The sequence below is a fragment of the Dermacentor albipictus genome, unplaced genomic scaffold, assembly GCF_038994185.2.
Source record: "Dermacentor albipictus isolate Rhodes 1998 colony unplaced genomic scaffold, USDA_Dalb.pri_finalv2 scaffold_17, whole genome shotgun sequence".
NCBI lineage: Eukaryota > Metazoa > Arthropoda > Arachnida > Ixodida > Ixodidae > Dermacentor > Dermacentor albipictus.
The window spans coordinates 10,057,688-10,084,264 of NW_027225571.1; the positions used below are offsets into that span (position 1 = coordinate 10,057,688).

General features: G+C 42.0%; 1 protein-coding gene across 4 annotated transcripts in view; it reads right to left on the minus strand.

The window, feature by feature from the left end:
• The window catches only part of LOC139052001 (uncharacterized), a 241,859-nt gene that overhangs the window by 10,209 nt on the left and 205,073 nt on the right, over positions 1–26,577 (minus strand). For 3 of the 4 annotated variants that reach the window (XM_070529068.1, XM_070529071.1, XM_070529070.1), the window contains one exon: positions 814–1,135. In XM_070529068.1, coding sequence (XP_070385169.1) covers positions 814–1,135 — 322 coding nt within the window. Of the gene's footprint in view, positions 1–637; positions 1,136–26,577 lie in introns of all 4 variants that reach the window. The other variant, XM_070529069.1, reaches the window with a different exon arrangement.

A 26,577-nucleotide genomic window follows, 5' to 3' on the forward strand; every position in this document is an offset into this window, starting at 1 on the left:
CATCACTAGTCTAGCACACAGTGAGACTGCTCTGTTCAGCTTTGGCCACTAAGGATACTATCAGTTTGAAAAGGCAATAAGACATGGCAAAAAAAAAAGAAATTAAAAAAAAAAGACGGTAGCTACCACATGCATTCTGCAACTAAAGGGCACAATATAGACTTTTTTGTGTGGTTACCTCACTGTACCTCTAAATTCTAGTCTGCAAAGCCATGCCATGAGAAATCAAACCTCTTCAGAGCTCCAATGTAAAATTGAATAAGTTAAATGAAATTCTGGGTTCTTTTGTGCCAAAACCACAATCTGAAAGGCACGCCGCAGTGGGGGACTCGATTAATTTTGACCACCTGGGGCTCTTCAACGTGCACCTAAACCTAAGTACACGAGCACTTTCATATTTCATCCCCGTCAAAATGCGGCCACCGCAGCCAGGACCAAACCCACAACCTCGAGCTCAGCAGTGCAACGTTCCCATGAAGAGAAAGCATTTGCAGTGCAGTGAACCTCTGGCTAACGCAGCATCAAAATAGCCTTCACTTAATTTCTATAAGCTCATGGCTGCACTGTAGTTGCTTGAAGCTAGGTGAATACAGTCCTGGCACAAATCATTTGAGCCAATGGTACTATATGAACTAACTTTTTGTTAAAATGCAAGTTTGCAGTGTCATCACCGGCGAATGCTTGGCTTTGTGGACACAGCGATGCCAGACACTCTCTGCGGTGGCGTTGACTCTGACCCAGAGACTGCTCTGCCGTGAAGGTGCATTGCAGGAGCAGAGACTACAGGAATCCTTACAACCATTGCAGCCCCACCTGTGCCGGGAGACCTAGTCATGTGCGTAGATCTTGCTGCTGAAGCAGACGATGTGCTCCTTCCAGACGGTGGCAGTGGGCCATGCAGTGATGCAGCTCGCGAGTGTGTAGTCAATGGACCGCCGCTAGACTTCACTCTTGTCTCAGAAGTGGAAGCAGCACGGCGTCTGTGTGGATGGTTCCCAGAGGCTACTCCAGAAGCAGATGCTGTAGTGCCACCTCGTAGCGCAGGCGGCCTTGTGTAGGGGACGACATTGGGATCTGGGCCTCGTTTCTGCTTGCGAAGTTTCCGTGAGAGCTCCCGTTCCAGCAGTTCTGCCTCCTGCAGCCGCCGTAACTCAAGTTCAGTATTTTCTGCTCTAATCTGTAGCAATGTCACAAGAGATTTTTAATTTTACATCGTGGAAGATAATTATTCTACATTTTTGGCAACTACTGTTATTTGAAAAAGCTCACTGGTGTTTTTCAGACTATATTTGCATGAAAGGTGTATTTTTAAATGATGCGTATGATATCTCACGACAGAACAAATTGTTATGGGCATTTATGGGCTTTGCATTGCTTCTTTCTATAAAGATGAAGTAATTGAAATTTTAAACAGTAAGCAGGTAGTGATGCTGAGACAATGCTGATGTGAGGTGTACATTTCAGTTGTGGAATGTGACCAAAGATGTAGAGAGAGAGAGAGAGAGAATTTATGGCAAAAGACAAAAAGGTGGGCCCAAGTATAATCTAGCCAGCTACTCTACAATGGTAAAAGGTAAGGAGGGACAACAAATGTATGTAGGAATTGCAACCGTACAGTAAAGTGTCAGTAGACAATGGTCACCATCTGACATTTGTCTACTGCAATGGAGTAGGCTTGTGCAAATATTCACTCGAATATTATGGCATTCAATATTTGCTTCAGCTCGAATTTTAGCATTCAACATTTTCAAAGTATTTGAAACAAACAAATACAAATTTATAATAGACAGTTTTGGCTCCGGTAAACAAGTTGCACCACATGGCTCATAGCCAAGACAAGCCAAAGACAAATTTCTTTATGGCTGCCAACTGGTTTTTGCACGTTCTTGAACATCAATTCTGCAACACCACCCCATTCTCTGTTCAACCAATGTATAACAACTACCGAAGCTTCAGACGTTGTAAGGTGTCTGGCACGATTTTACAGACATGATCTGTGCGCATGACGTTAAATGTGGCAGCCATGAAACCACCATTCAGGTTGTCCTATGTACTCTCACCTTCGGAAGCAAGATGGTTTCTCAAGCTCTCGAAAGCCGCACAGTCACTGTGAAAAAATTTGCATCAACTTTGCACTAAACCATATGATGGTGAATTGGTGTTTTGTGGTGCAGGGGCCAAGTATAGCGCCAGGCTAGTGTTGACGAGTTAGTAATGTAGTAGTGAGCTGCGAGAAGTAGATGTGATGCAACTTTAAAAGTGCCTTAAAACAGTCTCTGTAAAGTGTGCAAAATATATATGTAATAATATTACTGCAATGACTAATGATGTATGCTATGAACACAAAAGATACTTCCTAGAAGGATAATACATATACTAAATATGTCAGTATTAAGAACATGTAAGAAGCACTACTGCCTTGGCGGAGAGCCCTTGCAACTCAAAAGCCCAGAGGCACATGCTATACAGAACACTGCTATCGCAGCTGCATCCTCTGGCGAGAGGATGTGCTATGAACTTCTTGGGCTAATAAACATGTAATATAATGTCACTCAAGAAATCAAGAACTGCTTTGGTGTCAAAGAATGGTTATGCACCAAGAAACATTATAGGATGGAGAGGGATGTGCAGGCGGTATGCTAGAGCAAAGTGTTCCTTTCTCTCAAATTCTGCTTCCTGACGCTCCAAGAGGACGTGCAGGACAGTCTGCCTCTAACCACATATACCACAGGTTAGAGGGACAGCATCAGTCAGCAGAAGATTGTGGGTGCTATATGTGTGTCCTATCCTGAGTCGACAGAATAGGTCTTCAGATCATTGTGTCTTTGTTATGGAGGGCTAGAAACTTAACTGTTGCTTAAATACATGCAGTTAATTATTTGTTTCAGCTCACACACAGTGGCATCTCAGTTTCTTTCAAAAGAAAGGCTTCAGATTTGTAGCAGGGACAGCAGCAGTAGGATTATTAGCTGGTGATGCAACTGATGTGGAAATTTGGTCTTCTAGCATATTACCCTCGTTGCCTCTATGGCCAGGCACCCAGCATATAATGACATGCTGGTTAGCTATATATGCTCTATACAGAATGGAATAGAGCTCGCTAAGTACAGGATTTTTGTGTTTGTGGAGTGACCTCACGGCTTTTACGATGCTAAGTGAGTCTGCAAATGTAATTTTTTTTGAAGTTTTAATTTCTTGATATGTTTCACAGATGACATCAGTACATAGGCCTCAGCCATAAACATACTTGCTTCCGGATGCAGGAGTTTTTATTCCAAGAAGGATCCACCGACTGCTGCATAAGACACACCGGCATGCGACTTAGAAGCATCAGTGTAAAACTCTGTGCATGAGCACTTCCGACTTAAGTTCTAGGAAATGCGTTCAAATATGTGCCTCTGGAGCATGTTTTGTAACCTCTGTAAACAATGTACCAGATTCTATGAGCTGCCACTGCCACAGTGGCAATGACTTTGCTCGGGCCATCAGGCTATTTTCAAGGAGTGGAACACCCATTTCCTCACCAAGTTTTCTTACACAGTGAAAAGGGTTGTGTCACTGCCAGTTAATTAATAAACATTGTGGCGTTGGTCATGTTGTTTAAGGTTGAATAAGATGGATATTTGGAGTTTGCATTCACTTTTAGAAAATATGTGAAGCTTAAATATGAACATTAAAAACAAAGCAACCACTTATTCGCCTCTACGTAGAGGCTTGCTCCAGCACTTGTCCTGAAAGTGCCTGTAGCCAGAAGGATGCCTAGATGGTGAACAGGATCTAACATCTTTAGGGTGCTTGGCGTAGCGGACTGGTACACTATGGCACCATAAGATAATAGTGCAAGTATAAGACTCTGGTAGAGGTTTGTTAGACATTTCTGATTCCTACCCCATGCTGTATGGGACAGAATTTCTAGACTAGAATGTTCATTGTTTTTAGGAATTTTTTTCTTAAGATGCTTCATGTGTGATATGAATGTTAGTTTTGTGTCCAATGCCAGGATCTGGGATCAAGCATTTATTTCTTGAGAAAAGGATGCATGAGCTTTTGCTGGATTGAGCCTAAAGCCATTTTCATTGGCCCATATATACATCTTGTTTATACCAAGCTGGACTTGTCATTCACATATAGTAAGGTTACATGACATAAAGCCTAACTGCAATTCAGCTACAAATACAAATTAAAATATACTTCATGGAATGATGGAATGTACAGAGTTCATCTTTACAATAAAAAGGGTACAACTAAGCACTCCACTCTGCGGTACCCCAGTTTCCTGGATAAATAGCCTGGACAAGGCATTGCCAACTCTAATCCAGAATTTAAGCTTTGATAAGTAACTTTCTATTACATTAAGCATATTGCCATGGATACCCATTTCTGAAAGGTCTCGTAAAATTCCACAATGCCAATTAGTGTCACAGGCCTTTTCCATCTCAAGAAGCAGAGCAAAATTGTCTGTGAGCAAAAGCCCCACAAATGTATGGAACACATTCCATACATGCCTCAACCCTTACGAGATGATTGGTTGTGGCTCGGGCTTCTCGAGAATCCACACTGATATATATATAGGTCGAGCAATTTGTTTTAAGTAAGTGTAATAATCGATGGTTGATAATCTTTTTGAATAACTTACAAAGGCAACTTGTCAATGCAATAGGACATTAGCTTGATGCCAAGAAAGGGTCTTTTCCTTGTTTCAAGACAGGGATACAATAGCAAATTTCCATGCCAGTGAAAGGTATCCTGCTGCCCAGATATTATTGAAAAGAGAGAGCAGTGCTAGTTGAGTGTCAATGTGATGGTGTTTTATCACTAAGTACGTGATTCTATTAGCTCCCGGAGCAGACTTCTCACAACTGTTCAAAGAAGCTCTCAACTCGGTAACATTAAAAGGGTGGTTGCATGGGTTCTCTTTGCTACATTTCCAGTACAGTGCCTTACTTTCTGCTATTACTTTGTGTTGAGAATAGATGCTGAACAGCTCAGTGAACTGGACACATGCTCAAAATGTTCGCCAAGAGCTTGGTCTTCCAAGGCTACTACCTTGATCATCCAACAACAGCAAATGGTAAGATGGTCGGCCTAATAATCGTGCACATCTTCCTTGAAACTTAATTTGTTTGAAGTTGAGGTTTTCTGCTGTTGGGGAGTTACGAAGGAGACACCGTGCCCTGTTTTGTTTCTTATGTGCTTCTTTACATTCGTCATTCCATCAGGGAATGTGTCACTTAGAAGCCAAGCCTTTAGTTTGTGGGACAGATACCGACGTGGCCTCGATTATAAACGCTGTTAGGTAGGCCACTGCATCATCAATACTGAGTACAAGGACGTGATCCCAGGTCAACTGCGCAAGTTCACGAAACTGCATCCAATTGCCTGAATCAACTTTCCACCTGGGAAATTGTGGAGAGCATTCATCTGGTTTTGTTAGGTTTAAAACACTTCCATAAGGATTCTTTATGACATTCCACTCTAGGTATATCATGAATGCACCTCATACTATGCTTATGTCTATTGAGGAGAATGTTTTATGTGCAACACTATAGAATGTAGGTTCTTTTTTGTTAAGGAGGCATGCGCCTCAGGAAAATATAAAATTTCCTTTTAGATGGCCTCACGCATCCCAATGGGAGTCTCCCCACAGGGTGCTATGTGCATTTACATCTGAAAATGGATATATAGGGCTCGGGAATTTCATCGATAAGGCTCTGAAATTCAGTTTTGTCAAGTTGATGACTGGGACGGACGCAGATGGAAATGATTGTGACCATCTTATTGAACAGCAGTGCTCGGACAATGCATGCTTCAATGGGCATTCGGAGTTGTAATTGTTGGCAGGCGACACCTTTTACTATTATTGCTACATTGCCCAATGAGGTGAGAGTGTTGTTGCAGTCTTTTCAAAAAGTGGCATATTGTCGAAGAAAGTTTGTGCAGATTTCAGGCGTGTTTCTGGAGCACACAGCACCTTTAAACCAAGTATAAAAAGGAGCTCTTGACGATCATCTAGATTGCAGAGAAGTCCTCTAATGTACCACTTTAATATCTTTGTTTGCATATTGCAGAAGGTGTTTGTGATATGTGTCTAGTGTGAAAAGACGACTTACAGAGGCCAAGCCCCGAGATGCGGGGTTTCTCTTTCTTGGCGCAATGAAGAGATTCTCGCCACTCCTTAGGTGCTGGCAGTGCCTTATGACTGGGAATCAAGTCGATCACCTCTTGCGAGGTGCTCTTGTGAACGGTGTGTTTAACATGAAGGCCTCATCTTGAGGGACGAGACCCTTGAGGCTACCAACCAGCCCGAAGACTGATGGCCCTTCTTCTGGGACGGCGGAGCAGTGCTTGCTGCTGCCATCGAGGAGGCAGATGGCATCTCTGCTGGCTCACTGTGTGTGGGTGTGAATTTTACCGGGGGCCGTTGTGGCGCTGCCCCCCTGACGCACCATTTCGGCAAAGCTGCTCTTTGGCAGGTATGATACCTGCCTGCGTGCCTCCTTGAATGATGCACATTTTCTTTTACTTTGATCATGACAATTTCTTTTTAGTTCTTTCAGGATGGGCAGGACTGCGAGTATGTGGCATGCTTGCTATCACAGTTAACACAGTGTGGAGCATTCTCACACGTTTCAGAGGAATGTTTCAGAGGCACAGCCCCATCGCAAAGATGCAGCCTTCAAATCCATTCCTGCTTATTCTACAGATAGGCATCCTGCTGCTCCCATGGGCCTTATGCCAGCGTTCGTCTCGAGCTACTACTATCGGTGACAGGGATCTGCTGATACACCCAGCCTCAGTCAACAAAAGCTACCTGCCCTTCCATGATGGCACTGGTATTACATTGACAGATATGCTGGGATCACTGATGATGACAGCATGAAGTGACCCTATAAAGCAGAGTGCATATGGCACAGTTAGCAGTTGGCACAGCAGCATCGCAAAGATGCTGCCTTCAAACCCGTTCCTGTTTATTCTACAGGTGAGCAGATGCTATGACAAGTCATTTCATAGTAACGATGTCTGCCTAATTCTGCTGTCGTGCCCACGGTCGCTTCGTGAAGCCTTTTGCAAGCCGATTGTTTTCTTGCGCTTGTTGTTACTTCTGGGTGGAGATGTTGAGTTGAACCCAGGCCCTACACTAGAAGGCATAGCAGGACAGTTAAAGATATTTGCAGGGGATATTCAAGAAATTAAGAAAGAAAAATCTTTAACAAACACTAGACTTACCGTAATTGACAAGAGACTTGAAAATATAGCTGGAATTAGAGTGTTTTAGTTGAGCGTCCTTAAGGTCTGCTCCGCTCTGAGTTGCCCTGCTAAGCCACAGCGGAGTGGCGGGCGATTTTCATGTTTTAGTTATACGTTTAGCGTAGCGGAGCAGACCTTTTGTAGTTGCAGCGCCCTCTGGCCAAATTCAGGGTAATGAAAGAAAATAAAAACACCCAATGATCACTTTTATAAAGTAAAACGTATATATATATAACTTATTTGTCCTTGAAGTATCTTGACATGCGATTGTAATGCGTTACCGGTCCATTTTATTCACTGGAAAATAAAGCACTGTCTTGGGGAACGCCACGTGATAGCCAGCGAGCTTCCTTTTGAATCCAATCCAATCCTTTCCGACGCCAACGCTAGCCAACAAGCTGCGCAGCATGCTCCGCTCAGGCAGCTTGTAAGCGGACCTTGCTCTGTTAGTCCACTTGCGGATAACTCTGTTGAAAAACAGATCTCGGAGAATAATAAACAAATATCTCACTTGGAAAAAAACCTAATGACTATGGAAAGTATAGGATCTGGAAAACCGAAGACGTCGGTCCAAACTTGTCATACATGGTGTTGAAGAACAACAAAATAAATCATCAGACATGCTTCTTGAACTGGTCGAGAAAAAGATTTTAGATGGTATACTTCAGATAAAAACCAAGGGAATCAAAAGAATCCACTGCCTAAGCAAAAAAGCAAACTGAAAGTTTTACACCTAGACCCATAATCCTTAACCTACTCCATTAGCAAGAGAAAGTTTCAATCCTCAAGCACTGTGCAATGCTCAAGGGCTCAGGTTTCTCTATCAGTGAAGATTTTTCTCGTAATATTCAGGACATTAGAAAGAAGCTATAGGATCAAACAAAAGAATATTGAGACAGGCAGGAAAGGGTGTCGCTAGTCTACAATAAAGTGCGTATAAATGGTAAACTTTTTCTTTGGGATAGCGACCGCGAAGATTTAGTTGCAGTCCAAAAAACAAAGAAAAAGACGCCTTACAAAAGGGAGTCACTCGAAGTCGACAGAAGTAGCCCTGTTGAACGTGAACGTGCGAAGTCTTGCAAATAAAATAGGCCAATTCGAAGCTCTTGTTTTAGAAATTAAACCAGATATTATTGCCATCAGAGAAACATGGCTTCACTTGGATATCTTAGCCCATTAGGTCTCGTCGCTGGGGTATGTGGTTGTGCACAGAGATAGGGGTACTAGAGGCAAGGGTGCCGCGCTTTTCTTTAAGAAAGAACTATGACACTCTGTTTTACCAGATGACCTCGAAATTGAGGCGGTGTGGTGCAAACTACAACTGCAGAAAGGTTGCATATTTGTAGGAGCTATCTACAGACCGCCTAATGCTGAGACAAGCTGTCTGGAACTTCTGGATTATAGGCACGATCACATGATAGATATCCTGATTATCATAGCTGGTGATCTTAACCTGCCTGAAATAGAATGGTCATCAAAAGAAGTGTGAGGTGCTGCGAATGATGTCATATTGGACATGTTCAACTGTAACCTCAAGCAACTGGTACGCCTCCCCACACGTATCCAGGGTAAATCCAGTTCTATTCTATATGTTCTTGTTAGTGACCATTTCCTGAACAACCAGACATGCACTGAAATCTTAGATGGCTTATCCAATCATACATTAGTCCTATGCACACTGCTTCTACCTGGTCTTGTACAATACCACAGCCCTGTGAAACGTGTTTTTTCATTCAACAGAGCAGACAACGCAGCAATAATCACATATCTCATTCACAAATTCCTTGTTTTTTCTGATCTTTGCTCGGATAAAAACTTACTGATAGATCACATACGGTTGAAATTCAAGGCACGCGCCACATATTGTATTGAAAACATTTCCCAAAGGAGCGCAAAGTTACAAGAAAGTATAATCCATGAATCACACGCGAAATAATTCATATGAAACATAAAATCAGTAGGCTGAGCTTAGCCGGTAATTTCACCACTCAGATTTCCGCTTTATCTAAAACAATGAAAAGCAAGATAAGCATTTCCAAAATGCACTACTATGGTACCACTCTAGCAAAGTTCATTAAAACGTCACCAGCAAAATTTTGGCACTATGCAAGTTGTAAACACAGCGATCAAAAGGCCTCCTCTTCAATACAGTAAAACCTCATTAAAGCATACGAGCTTAAACAGTAGTTTTGCTTTAAAAGTAGTAAAGTCAAATCCCCAACTCAGCGGCCATTGAACATAATGCGTCTTGTAACCGCATAAACAGCACCAGCTTATTGCGTTGATATCGGTTAACACATGGTGTTTCCACTTTTCGTCACGCAATCATGGCGGTGCGTCGTCCCCATCGGGCGGCCCATTGGAATAACAAGCCTAAGAGATTAGAACAGCTTCTAAGCACCCTCTGCGTTTGCGCATGAAGCCACATCAACATCATTTCGGCATTGTTCAAGCAAGGACTTGCGTCACACCAAAGCGCAGATAAAAACACAGAGTGCTCAGCATAAAAGAAAAATTGCACATCGTTCATGCTGTCCAACGTGGTATGAAATCGGCGCTGCTACGCGCGAGGGATCTACCGATGACTACGGTGTGTGGCATTTGGAAAGCGAAGAAGTTGCTCGGCGACGCTGCTGCGACCGCGATAAGATGTCTGCTACGAGGGTTGACTTTTTGCCATTGTTGCCTCTATTTTTTTTTTTATTCATGTACCCTAAAGGTCCTTTTACAGGCATTACATAGGGGGTTACATAACATTACATAACATAGCACGGTGAATAAATAATGAAAATATATAAGCAAAACGAGCGCCATTTGCTGAGAACATGACTTGATAAAACATACTGAAAGATGCACTGCGAACACTGAGAACATACTGGAAAAATTAGAACTACGTACAATGGTAGTGACAACACTCAAACGCGTATTGCTCTCAAACCGATACCGTTTATGAACTCCAGCAGAACAGTATTGCTACTGCCAGCGGTAATGTAGGCAGCAGCGGAATAAATTTCCCTGCGAATTCCCCGTCACCCGCTTCGAGTTAGCATCGCATGGCCGTACAGAATAAGCATGACAACAATTACTCTGTGCTGCTCACTAACATCCGCTCCATTATGAATAAGCGCGATGCTCTGTCTGCACTGATCGACATGTGCAATGCAGATATTGTTGTTTTAGTCGAGACCTGGTTTTCAGATAAAATTGAAAATTTGGAGCTTTTCGCGTGCAGTAAGGCTTACAATATTTATAGAAATGACAGAATAGGACGATGTGGTGGTGGGACCTTGATCGCTGTTTCATCTGATATCACCTCTTTTGATATACACGTGCCTTCGCAAATTGAGTTCTTGTGCTGTTGTATTCACACAAGTAAGAAAGACGTGATATTTGCCACTTGCTATCGACCACCCGATAGTACATTCACATTTTGCAATGAGCTATTTGACTGTCTTAACCAAATCGTTGTTAAATATTCAGCGGCACCAATATTCTTGCTCGTTGATTTCAATTTCCCTGGCACTGACTGGGCTGTTGACTTCCCGTCAGTGACTTTATCCTCATCCCAATGTTCAACCTTTCTTGATATATGTTCGACATTTGGCCTCACCCAGTTTGTTAAAGAGCCTACCCGTGTCACTGCAGTTTCTGCCAACATCATTGACCTCGTCTTCACCACATCCCTTGATTCAATTTCATCACTATCAATTATACCTGGTTAAAGCGATCAGAGACAAAGCAACAATGCGCGCATTAGATCCCATAGATGAGATGAATATTTACAATTATTATTAGGGTTATAATTATATTCAAGTGCTGATTGCCGTATTATAGTTTGTTAACGAAGCTTTCCCCTCAAGTCTAAATATTTTAAGGCAGTTTGTCGTGTGCGTATCATAGCCACGCACGCTTATATCGCCTTCCGTTTCTCTACCACGGGTGCGCTTTAAAACCACGGCGCTGACATTTTTGCTTTCCTTTCCTTCCTTCTTCTCTGCCCTTAATCTGGCTCTCTTGACTACTACACGTAGAGACAAAACAACAGCGCGCGCATGCGATCCCATAGATGAGATGAATACATATATATAGAATGTTATCAGTCATAGCTCTCGTAGTATAGCCTTCTGGGCCGTTTCCTTTTTTTTCTTTCGAAAGTAGTTCTATTAGGGTTATTATAATTACATGAAGGTATTTCGCCCTCGTCAGCAGCAGTCCTTGAGATAGTTATTCTGGCGGCTAGCTTCCCATGCTATACGTGCCGCCCTCGCACCTGTTTCAGCTTTTCCTAGACGCTAGAGTTATACTATGTCCGCGCAACCTTGAGCAATCGGAAAGCGCGTTTTCCCCTCTTGGCCAGCGGAGAAGGGAGGCTTTGTTTCCGGCCGCAGAGCCCTCCACGTCTCAGTAAGGTGCCTGGTGGTGGTCTCGTGCGGACGATGCCCTCTCGGTGAGCGCATATTTCCCCCCTCATCTTTTAAGAGGTTCAATACTTACAAGCATTTGTCTCACAAACCATATTTATTTCAAGGGAATTTTCCATGTCTCAATCATTTCTCTCGTCGTATTCGAGTGCTGATTGCCGTGTTATAGTTTGTTAACAAAGCTTTCCCCTCAAGTCTAAATATTTTAAGGCAGTTTGTCGTGTGCGTATCATGGCTACGCACGCTTATATCGCCTTCCATTTCTCTACCACGGTTGCACTTTAAAACCACGGTGCTGCAATTTTGCTTTTCTTTCCTTCCTTCTTCTCTGCCCTTAAACTGGCTCTCTTAACTACTACACGCAGAGACAAAGCAACAACGCGCGCATTAGATCCCATAGATGAGATGACTATTTACAATTATTAGGGTTATAATTATATTCGAGTGTTGATTGCCGTGTTATAGTTTGTTAACGAAGCTTTCCCCTCAAGTCTAAATATATTAAGGCAGTGTTCCTAGTCTCTAAAGCCGCTCGAGTTCGCTCTTCTCCTCGGGCGGCCATTTTTTCCAAGAAAGTATGCCTTCCAACCACTATCGACTATCGACAAAGCAACTATCGTGGACAACATCAGTCCCTTTCCACGTAAGTATGAGGCTCGTAGCAGGAGCTATGGCGCTTGAAAGTAACCTGGGGCCTGATGAACCAACCGACTGAGCTATCTTTCCGGGCAACATCCAAGGGTCACGAGTTCAAATCACTTGTTATGTTCCTTTTTTTTCTCCCCTTTTTTTCTTTTTTTCTTTCTTTTTAATGTCTTTTCCTTTATTTTATCACTGTACGGGAACCCTCCTAAACAAAAAAAGATTATATATATCCTCAATTATGTATGGCCACACATGTGCAGGTCATAAATACCAGGTTCTCTAGCCGAGTGCAATCCGTGCGGTATAACCGAGCTCAGATTGGTACACCTTGACTGATCAAATAGGGCACCACTGTAGGTTAAATGAGGCGTAGAATTCCTGCGGGACACGGCGGGTTGCTCAGTGGCTATGGTGTTAGACTGCTGAGCACAAGGTCGCGGGATCAGATCCCGGCCACGGCGGCCGCATTTCGATGGGGGCAAAATGCGAAAACACCCGTGTACTTAGAATTAGGTGCACGTTAAAGAACCCCAGGTGGTCGAAATTTCCGGTGTCCTCCACTACGGCGTGCGTCATAATCAGAAAGTGGTTTTGTCACGTAAAATCCCATAATTTAATTTTTTAATTTAACTCCTGCGGGGACGGTAGAGTATCCGTCTCCTGTGCAAGAGGACCGTGGTTCAAATCCCGGTGCCGCGCAATTCTCCACCGAAAAAAAAAACAAAAAAAAACGTGTGTTGAGAAAATTGCACAAACAGGCCTGGAGTGCGGCCTGATCCCGGTGACCAGAACCGGTAACGCACTCTCTCATCAGAGCAGGATTGGCCACCCTGGTGCAGTACTTGGCCACAACCTCCTAAATGAATACAACAATCAAACCCCGGCCCTCAGTCCCCAGCAGCCGCGAAGCAACTGACCACGGCGGCGGTCAGATCTGTGACGCTGCAGAAGGTGCTAAGAATACCTGGCTCCGGACAGGCCGCCATTGGAATCTGAACCTGGCAACGTATAACGTTAGAATGTTATCTAGTGAGGCGAGTCTAGTAGTGTTATTGGAGGAATTAGAGGGTAGTAAATGGGATATAATAGGGCTCAGTGAGGTTAGGAGGACAAAAGAAGCATATACAGTGCTAAAAAGCGGGCACGTACTGTGCTACCGGGGCTTAGCGGAGAGACGAGAACTAGGAGTCGGATTTCTGATTAATAAGGAAATAGCTGGTAACATACAGGAATTCTATAGCATTAACGAGAGGGTGGCAGGTCTTGTTGTGAAGCTTAGTAAGAGGTACAAATTGAAGGTGGTACAAGTCTATGCCCCTACATGCAGTCATGATGACCAGGAAGTCAAAAGCTTTTATGAAGACGTGGAATCGGCGATGGGTAAAGTCAAAACAAAATACACTATACTGATGGGCGACTTCAATGCCAGGGTAGGCAAGAAGCAGGCTGGAGACAAGTCAGTAGGGGAATATGGCATAGGCTCTAGGAATAGCAGAGGAGAGTTATTAGTAGAGTTTGCAGAACAGAATAATATGCGGATAATGAATACCTTTTTCCGCAAGCGGGTTAGACGAAAGTGGACGTGGAGGAGCCCGAATGGTGAGACTAGAAATAAAACTGACTTCATACTCTGCGCGAACCCTGGCATCATACAAGATGTAGACGTGCTCGGCAAGGTACGCTGCAGTGACCATAGGATGGTAAGAACTCGAATTAGCGTAGACTTGAGGAGGGAACGGAAGAAACTGGTACACAAGAAGCCAATCAATGAGTTAGCGGTAAGAGGGAAACTAGAGGAATTCCGGATCAAGCTACAGAACAGGTATTCGGCTTTAACTCAGGAAGAGGACCTTAGTGTTGAAGCAATGAACGACAATCTTGTGGACATCATTAAGGAGTGTGCAATGGAAGTCGGTGGTAACTCCGTTAGGCAGGATACCAGTAAACTATCGCAGGAGACGAAAGATCTGATCAAGAAACGCCAATGTATGAAAGCCTCTAACCTTACAGCTAGAATAGAACTGGCAGAACTTTCTAAGTTAATCAACAAGCGTAAGACAGCGGACATCAGGAACTATAATATGGATAGAATTGAACAGGCTCTCAGGAACGGAGGAAGCCTAAAAACAGTGAAGAAGAAACTAGGAATAGGCAAGAATCAGATGTGTGCGTTAAGAGACAAAGTCGGCAATATCGTTACTAATATGGATGAGATAGTTCAAGTGGCTGAGGAGTTCTATAGAGATTTATACAGTACCAGTGGCACCCATGACGATAGTGGAAGAGAGAATAGCCTAGAGGAATTCGAAATCCCACAGGTAACACCAGAAGAAGTAAAGAAAGCCTTAGGAGCTATGCTAAGGGGGAAGGCAGCTGCGGAGGATCAGGTAACAGCAGATTTGTTGAAGGATGGTGGCCAGATGATTCGAGAAAACTGGCCAGTCTGTATATGCAATGCCTCATGACCTCGAGCGTACCAGAATCTTGGAAGAACGCCAACATAATCTTAATCCATAAGAAAGGGGACGCCAAATATTTGAAAAATTATAGACCGATCAGCTTACTGTCCGTTGCCTACGAAGTATTTACTAAGGTTTGCAAATAGAATCAGCAACACTATAGACTTCTGTCAACCAAAGGAGCAGGCAGGATTCCGTAAAGGCTACTCAACAATAGACCATATTCACACTATCAATCAAGTGATAGAGAAATGTGTGGAATATAACCAACCCTTATATATAGCTTTCATTGACTACGAGAAAGCGTTTGATTCAGTCGAAACCTCAGCAGTCATGGAGGCATTACGGAATCAGGGTGTAGATGAGCCATATGTAAAAATACTGGAAGATATCTATAGCGGCTCCACAGCCACCGTAGTCCTCCACAAAGAAAGAAACAAAATCCCAATAAAGAAAGGCGTCAGACAGGGAGATACGATCTCTCCAATGCTATTCACAGCGTGTTTACGGGAGGTATTCAGAGACCTGGAGTGGGAAGAATTGGGGATAAAAGTTGATGGAGAATACCTTAGCAACTTGCGATTCAAGATGATATTGCCTTGCTTAGTAACTCAGGAGACCAATTGCAATGCATGCTCACTGACCTAAAGAGGCAAAGCAGAAGGGTAGGTTTGAAAATTAATCTGCAGAAAACTAAAGTAATGTTTAACAGTCTCGGAAGAGAACAGCAGTTTACGATAGGTAGCAAGGCACTGGAAGTGGTAAGGGAATACATCTACTTAGGGCAGGTAGTGACCACGGATCTGGATCATGAGACTGAAATAACCAGAAGAATAAGAATGGGTTGGGGTGCGTTTGGCAGGCATTCTCAAATCATGAACAGCAGGTTGCCACTATCCCTCAAAAGGAAAGTGTATAACAGCTGTGTGTTACCAGTACTCACGTATGGGGCAGAAACCTGGAGGCTTACGAAAAGGGTTCTGCTGAAATTGAGGACGACGCAACGAGCTATGGAAAGAAGAATGATGGGTGTAACATTAAGGGACAAGAAAAGAGCAGATTGGGTGAGGCAACAAATGCGGGTAAATGACATCTTAGTTGAAATCAAGAAAAAGAAATGGGCATGGGCCGGACATGTAATGAGGAGGGAAGATAACCGATGGTCATTAAGGGTTACAGACTGGATTCCAAGGGAAGGGAAGCGTAGCAGGGGGCGGCAGAAAGTTAGGTGGGCGGATGACATTAAGACGTTTGCAGGGACAACATGGCCAGAATTAGTACGTGACCGGGGTAGTTTGAGAAGTATGGGAGAGGCCTTTGCCCTGCAGTGGGCGTAACTAGGCTGATGATGATGATAATGAAAGCGATCATTGCGTGATTCATTTTGCAATCCCCTTACGCTCGCCACAGCGTCTAAAGCACCGTACGAAAATTCGTGACTACAGTCGAGCAGATTTTTCTTCGATCAATAACGAATTACAAAGTTTTGCCGATTTCTTTTTTCCTCAGTTCTGGGAAAGAACTATTGCAGAAAACTGGCTCCTTTTCAAGAAAAAGGTTCAAACGCTAACTGAAAGATATGTTCTGACTCGCCTATTATTATCATGCAATCGGGCTCCTTGGTTTAACCTAAGTTTAAACAGCTTCTCAACAAGAAAAAACACATTTTTCGACGCTTCAGGCTATCTGGAGAAACCAAAGCAAAAGCTGCTTACGTAGCTATCGCATCTTAATATAAAATGGCCATTCGCTCAGCCAAGAATTACTTTTTTTCTGAAACACTACCTCATCTGCTCACAACTAATCCTAAGAAGTTTTGGAACATTATTAACGTATGCAAATCCACAGAAATCGTTTTGAAAACTGACGATGGATTTCCTGGCCCCCATGAGCTTTGCTCAACGGTTTTTAACAACACATTCTCGCTATCTTTTTCTAACGCTCTAATAGATACTTCACCGTCTGCACGTGCCTTTACGTACCCTGAGAGGGAGCCGATTTCGATCGATTTTGATGGCATATACAATTTGATTATGAAAGCTAAACTTTCTTCAATGGCAGGTGTTGATACCATAAATTACAAATTTCTTAAGAGTACTGTAGCGTATTCATCTGCTTTCTTGTCATCTATTTTTACGCAGTCTTAGCAGAGTTCAACACTTCCAGACGTCTGGAGGACGGCGAAGGTGATTCCAGTCCGCAAATCCAGTGATACACATAACCCCTTAAACTACCGGCCGATCTCCTTAACTTCTATTCCATGCAAATTATTAGAGCATATAATCTACTGCAACCTGATTAGCTTTCTCGAGTCTAATAATTTTTTTGCGTCAGCAGCATGGTTTTCGCAAAAATTATTCTTGTGAGACTCAATTGTTAACCTTTACTAATGATATGTCTTCCGCATTAGATCGAGCTTCAGTTATTGACTGCATCTTCCTTGACTTCGCGAAAGCTTTCGATACCCTCTCACATTGACTACTATTACTGAAACTTAGCACACTCCATCTTGATTGCAACCTGCTTAAGCGGATTGAAGGTTTCTTGCAGAATAGAACACAGTACGTTTCTGTTAATGATCATGACTCTAAATCATGCAATGTAACATCCGGTGTTCCTCAGGGGTCAGTCCCAGGGCCTCTTCTTTTTCTTATCTATATTAATGACCTGCCTGATTCTGTTACTTCTAACATAAGGCTCTTTGCAGACGACTGCGTTCTGTACCGCGTAATTTCTAATGAGTCTGACTTCTCCGTTCTTCAATCTGACTTAAATAAAATTTCTTCTTGGTGTGATGCATGGCTTATGAAACTAAACATTTACAAATGTAAAGCAATGAGGGTGTCTTGAAAGATTAAACTGTCCATTTTTCAGGGCTATGATCTTAACGGTTGCCCTCTTCAGTTCATCGACAGCTACAAGTATCTAGGCGTCCATATCACTAATAATCTGTCATGGCAGAAGCATATCCACCATGTTATTAACAAAGCTAACAGTTCCCCTGGTTTTCTTAGGCGGAATTGCCGCCTCGCTCCCGTTCCACTGAAACTACTACTATATAAAACACTCGTGCGTTTTAAACTCGAGTACGCTTCATCGATATGGGACCCGTACACTAGCTCGTTAACACAGTCCATAGAATCGGTTCAGAACCGCTCAGTTAGGTTTATCCTCTCTAACTACTATCACTTAGCCAGCGTTTCTCGCATGAAGCAAATGCTTGAACTACCTCTCCTTCCTACTAAACGTCGAATTTCCCGCTTGTGCCTGTTTCACAACATATACTACACTAATAATGAGCTAAAAATGACACTTCTTTCGTCACCAAGCCATTTGTCATTCCGTATTGATCATCAAATGAAGGTTGGGGTGCCTCAGTGTAAAAGCAATGTATACCTCAAAGCCTTCATCCCGAAAACAAGTCAAGACTGGAATCGCCTTCCCGCATCCATCGTCACTATCACAGACCATGATGTGTTCAAGTCGGCTATCTGTGACCATGTGCTGCCTCATTAGCTATATTTTTTTCTTTTTCTATTGCCACTCCTCTCTGTAATGCCTGTGCGGCCTTGAGAGTAAATAAACGAAATGAAATGAAACAATAGAGAATAATACAATTCTGAGCAGTCGGCACAATACAATTCTAACAGTCAGCACGCAGTAAGTTGCCGAAGTGTTGCCTAACGACAGTGATGAAGACAGCACGGAAAGCGACAGCAGGGGTGATTCAGGCCCGACAGTGGCAGGAGCTCCGCACTACATCAGCCTCACGAATGCAATCGTCGCAACGAGAACAGCACCCTGCAATGAAAAAGGTGCCCTGCGACTTCTGCAGCGCTACTGCGCCCATGCATAGAAATTATGCATTGCCAACGAGAAATCTGCAATGTGAGTGTTTGCTGAGAAGAGGGGGCTGGCTGAAAAGCTCGCTCACAGCTTCAGTAGGTTGGAAGCCACTGTTGTCGCTGCTAGGTTGCCGCAACATCAAACTAAAATAATGGACTTTTGTCGTGCAATGCGAATAAATACTGCCATGTTTTTGCCCTCTCATTGCACTCTCTCTGAGTTCCGTTTCCGACAGGTAAGTGGGCGATCTCATGCTATTTCGGGCAGTACTACCATTTATTACATACGAGCTCCAGCCATCTACGATTTAACAAGGTTTCACTGTAGAAACAAAAGATAAGGCAGATCAATTCAATCGCTACTTCCAGTCGATGTTTACAATCAATGATGGACTTGTGCAACATTCCCCGATTATTCCATCTACCAAAAATAAATTACTAGAAACTCCAGAAATAACTGACAGCAGTATACTGTGTCTGCCATTAAAACTTGATAAAAAAAGAGCTGTGGTATAGACGGGATACCGATCACTTTTCTTAAAACGGTTGTTACTTTTCATTGTGCTTAAAATTTTGCTGTAAATAGTTTTATTTATTTGCATATTAATAAGGTTACAAATGGGGATTATACATACATACAGAGGGAGGTCCCATAGTCAACAGACTGTACAGGGGACCTCCCATTACAAATAATAATAATATTTGGGGTTTTACGTGCCAAAACCACTTTCTGATTATGAGGCACGCCGTAGAGGAGGACTCCGGAAATTTTGACCACCTGGAGTTCTTTAACGTGCACCTAAATCTGAGCACACGGGTGTTTTCGCATTTCGCCCCCATCGAAATGCGGCCGCCGTGGCCGGGATTCGATCCCGCGACCTCGTGCTCAGCAGCCCAACACCATAGCCACTGAGCAACCACAGCGGGTCTTCCATTACAAATGAGTAGGATATATAAATACAAAGCAGCTATATGAAAACACAAAAGACACCATATTAAGTTAGTCACTAGCTTACACTGTAAAACATTTAATCACACAAAGCACTTATTAATAAAATGATAACGATCACATTGTTATATTGAGTGCAAAAATTTACGAAGGTTTGATTTGAATGTGTAAAAACGAGAGGATATCTTAATATGATACGGTAATGAGTTCCAAAGTAGTGTGGCTGAAAAATTAGTAGTAAATTTACCATAATTAGTTCTAGGTTTTGGTAGTAAATAACTGTTGGTAGAAGTGAAACGGGTAGACGTGGAATATGGATACTGGCTGGTAGTAATTATAGGGAATGGGAGCTTTTCGTTAACAGATTTATAAACAAGTATTCCAAGTGAGTATTTATTTAGTTCCTGTAACGATAAAATGCCGTTAGATCTGAGCAATGGAGATGCTTCCGATGTGTAGCTGCTACGTGTAATGATGCAAATTGCTTGATTTTGTGTATGCTGTAGTGGAGATAAATGTGTGGGATACGTGTTTCCCCATGATGATATGCAATAATTAATATGCGTGTGAATAAAAGCGTAGTAGAGGGAGATAAGTGTCTTCATGTTAAAGAAATTGCAAACTTTAATTAATATTCTGATTCCATATGCTGCCTTCTTTGTTAAGGATAAAACATGCTCGTCAAATTTTAGGTGTTTGTCTAATATGACGCCAAGAAACAGTACACTATCAGTAGGATAAAGTGCACTGGACGCAAAGGTTAGCGATGGATACGCTGAGATATGTTTTTGTTTAGCTGAGAAGATTACGAAGTTAGATTTGGCAGTATTAATGTGTAGTCTGTTTAGTTGGCACCAGGTTACAATATTTGCCACGTCGTGATTAAGCTTACACATCAATGAATCAAGACTTTTGTCTGAGGAGAAGATGGTAGTGTTGTCAGCGTAAAGGATACAGTCAGAGGACTTTAGGTACTTTGGGAGGTCATTAATGTATATTAAAAACAAGAGAGGCCCTAATATAGATCCTTGTGGTACACCAATGTTAGTTGTTTTAGGGTGCGAGTAAGTGCTGGAGATTGATACAGTGTATTCTCTATCTTTCAAATAGTTACGTAGTAATTGCAGTGCCGGGCCAGTTATACCAATAGAGTCTAATTTAGCAAAAAGGATGTTGTGAACAAGTGAATCGAATGCTTTAGAAAGGTCAATAAATAATGCGCCCGCGAAATTTCCAGTGTCAATTGCCTGCCGAATCTTGTCTGTTAGAAATATTAATGCCAAATCAGTTGAGTAACCTTCCCAAAACCCAAATTGATTTGGTGATAGGATGCAAAATTTTGATAAATAGCTTGATAAGCGTGTTACGATTAGTTTTTCGATAATTTTACTGAAGAATGAAAGTATAGCTATAGGGCGGTAATTAGCTGTTAGACGCTTATCTCCCTTTTTGAATACAGGAATTATTTTGGCTTTCTTCAAAGAACTTGGATAGATTCCTGTTTTAAAGATAAGGTTCACTATGTGACAGAATATTTCAGATATTAGGTACGCTATCGTTTTTATGAGAGATGGGCTGAAGTTATCGAGACCAGGTCCTGTATTTTTTAAACTGGAAATGACTGTGACTATGTCTTCAGGTGTTGCGGGATGAAGGAAAAAGCTATGGGGCACACGGGGGTAAGTCTCGGTGAATGAATCTTCGCACTCTTCATTATCAGCACAGAAGGAATTAATGAAGCAGTTTGCAATGTCCAAGGGACTATCAAGAAGAAGATCCCCCGATTGTATCACAGTTATTTCAGAATTATGATTCGACCGACCTAAAAAGGAGTTTAGTACTTTCCATTGCTTTCTGACATCATTACCTGCAGACTTAATTTCATTTTCATAATACGTCGTTTTAGCCTGTTTGAGTAGTTTTCCTAGTAAGTTAGAATATTTATGATATCTTTCGTGAAGTGCTGTGTTAAATGGCTGTTTCTTTGTTTTTCTGTAAAGGTTATCTTTCTTCCTTAAGCAATTTAGCAAACTAGTGGATAACCATGGGTTACGAGGAGCTCAAAACGTTTTTTTACAATTCATTACTACCGTGGAATCTGAAATAGCATTAGAAATTATTTGTGAGAATGTATTGTAGGCAGTTTCAGGGTTATCACATGCCATTACTGGGGACCAGTCAGCAGTGGCAATTAATTCAATAAAAATTGACAAATTAAACTTCTTTCTGGTGAAGCTTGTATCGGTAGTGCCAGCAGTAGAAGTTAAGCGAACGAATGTTGGGTAATGATCGGTTATTGAAGCTTCGACAACACCACAGTCAGGGTTAGTAAGAAGATTGGATACTATGTGGTCGATAAGCGTGCCCTGTTTATCTGTGGGACAAGAGTTGGAAGAGTAATTAGGTTTTCATATCCGAACCGATTGAGGCAGCTAACGTAATCATTAAGTAATGTGTTGGATGTATCTAAAAGGTTAATATTAATATCGCCCATGATAATGACATTTTTCTGTTCGAATGTTAAATTATGTAGCAAATTACCTAGGGCTAAGCAAAACGCGCTTCCGGATGATGAAGGTGAATGATAGGTGAACGATAGTGAACTAGTTTTGTACCTTATTAGTTGTACTTTGTTATCAGTTGACTGCTACTTCTGCTGCTCCAGCGAGGTAAAGGCCTTAGTCAGGAGGATTACGCCCTCCTTTTGCCTTACCTTGCGGGCAAACCTTGTATTTATGTTGCCCAAATAAATAAAAACATTGTAAAAAAAAAACTTTGTAAATGGCATGCAGAACCAGTTAGTAAGTATCTATGCCTAATATTCGCAAAATGTATCCATGAGTCACAGATTCCTTCCAAATGGAATGTCGCAAAAGTAATCCCAGTGAATAAATACAGTGGCAAGACGATCCCATCAAACTACAGGCCCATTTCCTTGACATGTACCAGCTGTCAAATACTCAAGTATATTGTTCTCAAATTCATTACAAAGTTTACAAGGACAATGATCTGCTACAACCAAACCAGCATGGATTTCGGAGAGGCCTGTCGACCATAACACAACTTGTTGAGATAATGCACGACGTGGCCCAAAGTATTAATGAACGCTTCCAAATTGACGTAACTTTTATAGATTTCTCAAAGGTGTTTATTTGGGTTTCCCATGAAAAGTTAGTTTTTCGGCTGGTCCACAAACTTGGGGATGGGCAAGTGACTCAATGGATATCGAGCTGTTTGTCCGGCTGTCTACAATTTGTGCAGTGCAGTGATAATGTTTCTGACACATCAAATGTCACATCCGGTGTGCCCCAGGGATCCGTCTTGACACCAATATTATTTTTGTTGTTTATAAATGACCTGGCAGTCAAGATTAACGCAAATATTAGGCTATTCGCAGACGATTGCATAATACATAAAAAGGTTAAAAGCTACAGTGACCAAATTGAGTTGAATGTTACCGTGAATGAAGTAGCAAGTTAGTGCTCTAACTGGCAAATGGTGATTAATTCAGACAAAACAGTTGTGATGTCAATAACAAAAAAGAAAACAAGCTTAGCATTCCCTTATGGTTTTAATAACGTCACACTCTGAAATGTAACTGAGTACAAATATCTCGGTGTAATAATAACTTCTGATCTCAGCTGGACAGTTCACACAGAAGCTACAGCCACAAAAGTCATGAAAACATTGTTTTTCCTTAAGCGGACGCTGTGGCACGCCGACTGCGACACTAAGCTTTTAGCATACACCACACTTGTCAGACCAATTTTAGAATATAGCAATGTCATCTGGTTCCCTTTCACAAGTGGCAGTATCAGCATGCTTGAAAATGTGCAGCGCAAAGCGATTAGATTTATTTTTAACCATTACCGATGCCTTGATTCCCCGACACGCTACGCCATGGAGGTTTACTCTCACTCCAAAGTCAAGCTAAAATTCCCCACCTGAAGTTCTTATATATGCTACTGCACAAATATTTTAAGATAGACCACACAAGATATGTCAAAACTAAGAAAACAAGGCACCTATGTCATACACATGATCTCACACATCAAGAATATTCATGCAGCAACAATACATTCTATTATTCTTTTTTTCCTAGATGCATTCGGGAATGGAATACTCTTGATCGACTTGTGTCGAACAGCGAAGAATCGATGATTTCCTTAAACTGTTGCATAACTCACTTAATATGTACTCATCAGCCTGATGCCATAGTAATTGTTTGCGTTCTCCATATGATTATTTCCTTATTCTATTGGCATGCTTGTCAATATTTGTATTCATACTTGCCGTTGTACACATATTTCTTTCTTCTAATTTTGTACTTGTTTACCAAATTAGCCCCTGACCAATTACTATTATTGTAACTGCCCTTATGTGTAATATTTTCTTCTTTCTGTACCACACTCCTGTACTAGCTCTGCTGTATACCATTTGTGTAAATAATGTTGTTATTTCGTGTATTAATTATAGTTGTATTGTAATCAAGTTTAAATTTTTCTTAATCGTCTACCTTGTGACCAAATAATTTGTGTGAAAAACGTGTTACCCACTTGTTTCATCTTCTTCTTCTGTGTATATAATTTTTTGTATTCTGCTCACCCTGCTTGGACTTCTTGTCCACAGTATTTTATAAATAAATAAATAAAATAAAATAAAATAAATGTTCATCAGCACTACATTTAGCACATGTCTGTCGGCCTTGCCAGTTTTGATGATGATGACGTGCGGTGTTTTATGGCGCAAGGGCCAGGTTTGGCCAAAGAGCGCCAAGCCAATGGTAATTAGATCAAAGTGAAGCGATATATTACGAGCAATGAATGTTACAGGGCTGTAAAGGGGCCTAAAAGATGGTCACTGTAAAGTGTGTAAGAGCTACATGTAATAAAACTATGATAATGACTATGAAGTGTGCCAAGGACGCGAAAGGTGCATTGTAAAAGTTATGATGTGCTAAAATTGGTCATTTGGATAAAAATTCAAAAAAGCACTACTACCCTAACAGATTCCTTGAAGCGCAAGGACCTGAAGGTGTGTGCTGTACAAGGACTACTATCACACTATCACAGCAGTATCCTCTAGAGAGAGGATGTGCTATGATACTATTGGGCTATAAACATGTAAAACCACATCATTCAAGAAACCTAGGACAGCTCTGGTGGTAAAAAGGGGTTCCTTACCAAGAAACATACCGAGATGGAGAGGGAGACAATATCGGTATGCTAGAGGAAAATGCTTCCTTCTTTCTCTTTCGGCTTCCTGACACTCCACGAGGACATGGAGGATGGTGAGCCTTTCACCACATCTACCACAGGTAGTAGGTTCGTTGCCAGTTAGCAGAAAATTGTGAGTACCATATGTGTGTCCTATTCTGAGTCTACAGAATAGGACATCAGTCTGTCTTGTTTTTGTAATGGGGGGCCGAAACCTATCCTGGGCTTAATCAAGTGCAGCTTATTATTTGTTTCTTTGTCCCACATGCGTTGCCAGTAGCTTCGCAGTTTTGTTCACAAAAAAGGCTTGAGGTCTGTGGCAGGAATAGCAGTGGTGGAATTACCAGCTTGAGGTGTAATTGATGTGGCCATTTGGTTGGCCAGCAGATTGCCTTCGATGCATCTATGACCAGGGACCCAGCATATTTTCACATGTCTACGAGATGAATAAATATTGCATACGAGAGAGTAAATCTCCATGAAAATATTATTTTTGTGTTTTCTTAAGGACATTAGTGCTTTTACAACACTTAACGAGTCTGTGAATATTATCGCTTTCTCTAGTTTTAATTTCTTTATGTGCTTACCGCAGACAGTACTGCGTAGGCTTCTGCAGTAAAGATGCTTGTATGGGGGTTCAGTACACCTGCTTCAGAGAAGCAGGGTCCAACAGCCACGTAAGACACACCAACATGCGATTTTGATGCATTGGCGTAGAATTCCAGACAACAGTACTTCAATTGGAGTTCCCGGAAATGAATTCGTATTTCGAGCTCTGGCACGTATTTTGTAACTCTTACAAAAGGTATATCACATTCTATCACAAGCCAATCCCAAGGCGGTAGCTGCTTCGCTGGAGGCATCAAGCGGTGTTTGAAGAGTGGAACATCCATTTCCACGCTAAGCTCCCTCACACGGAGTGAGAAGCGCTGTCTCACAGAGGGTCGATTACGGAAAAGTGCAGTACATGTCGAATCGTTAATAGTTTCACAACATGGATGTTCTGGATTAGAGTGCACTTTAAGAAAATATGTAAAGCTGGTGTAAGATCTCTGCAGATTGAGTAACCACACATTTGATTCTACGTATAAGCTTTCAATTGGGCTAGTTCTGAATGCACCTGTGGCCAGACGGATACCTAGGTGGTGGACGGGATCCAGCATCTTTAATGCACTCGGGTCGGCAGAGTTGTATACTATAGCGCCATAGTCTAACTGTGACAGAATGAGGCTCTTATAAATATTCATTATACACTTCCTGTCACTACCCAATGTTGTGTGTGACAGTATTTTGAGCAAGTTCATTGTTTTTAGACATTTAGCTTTGAGATATTTTATGTGTGGGATAAAAGTAAGCTTAGAGTCAAGTATTATACCTAGAAATTTATCTTCTTTGTTGATAGGTATTTCTTGTCCACACAGTTCTATGCAAGGGTCTGGAACCAGCCCTCTCTTTCTTGTAAAGAGAACACACAAACTTTTGTGGGGGTTGATTTTAAACCCATTTTCGTCTGCCCACTTAGCTATCTTGTTCAATCCCTGCTGTGCTTGTCTTTCGCACACTGCAAGGTTACAGGATTTAAAACCTATTTGTATGTCATCTACGTAGACGGAATAAAATATAGCTGGTGGTAATGAAGTGCAGAGTGTGTTCATCTTAACTATAAAGAGTGTGCAGCTGAGGACACCTCCCTGGGGTACACCTGTTTCCTGTATAAATGGACGTGAGAATACATACCCGACTTTCACGCGGAAGGTACGATTGGACATATTACTTTCTATCAGGTTTAGCATA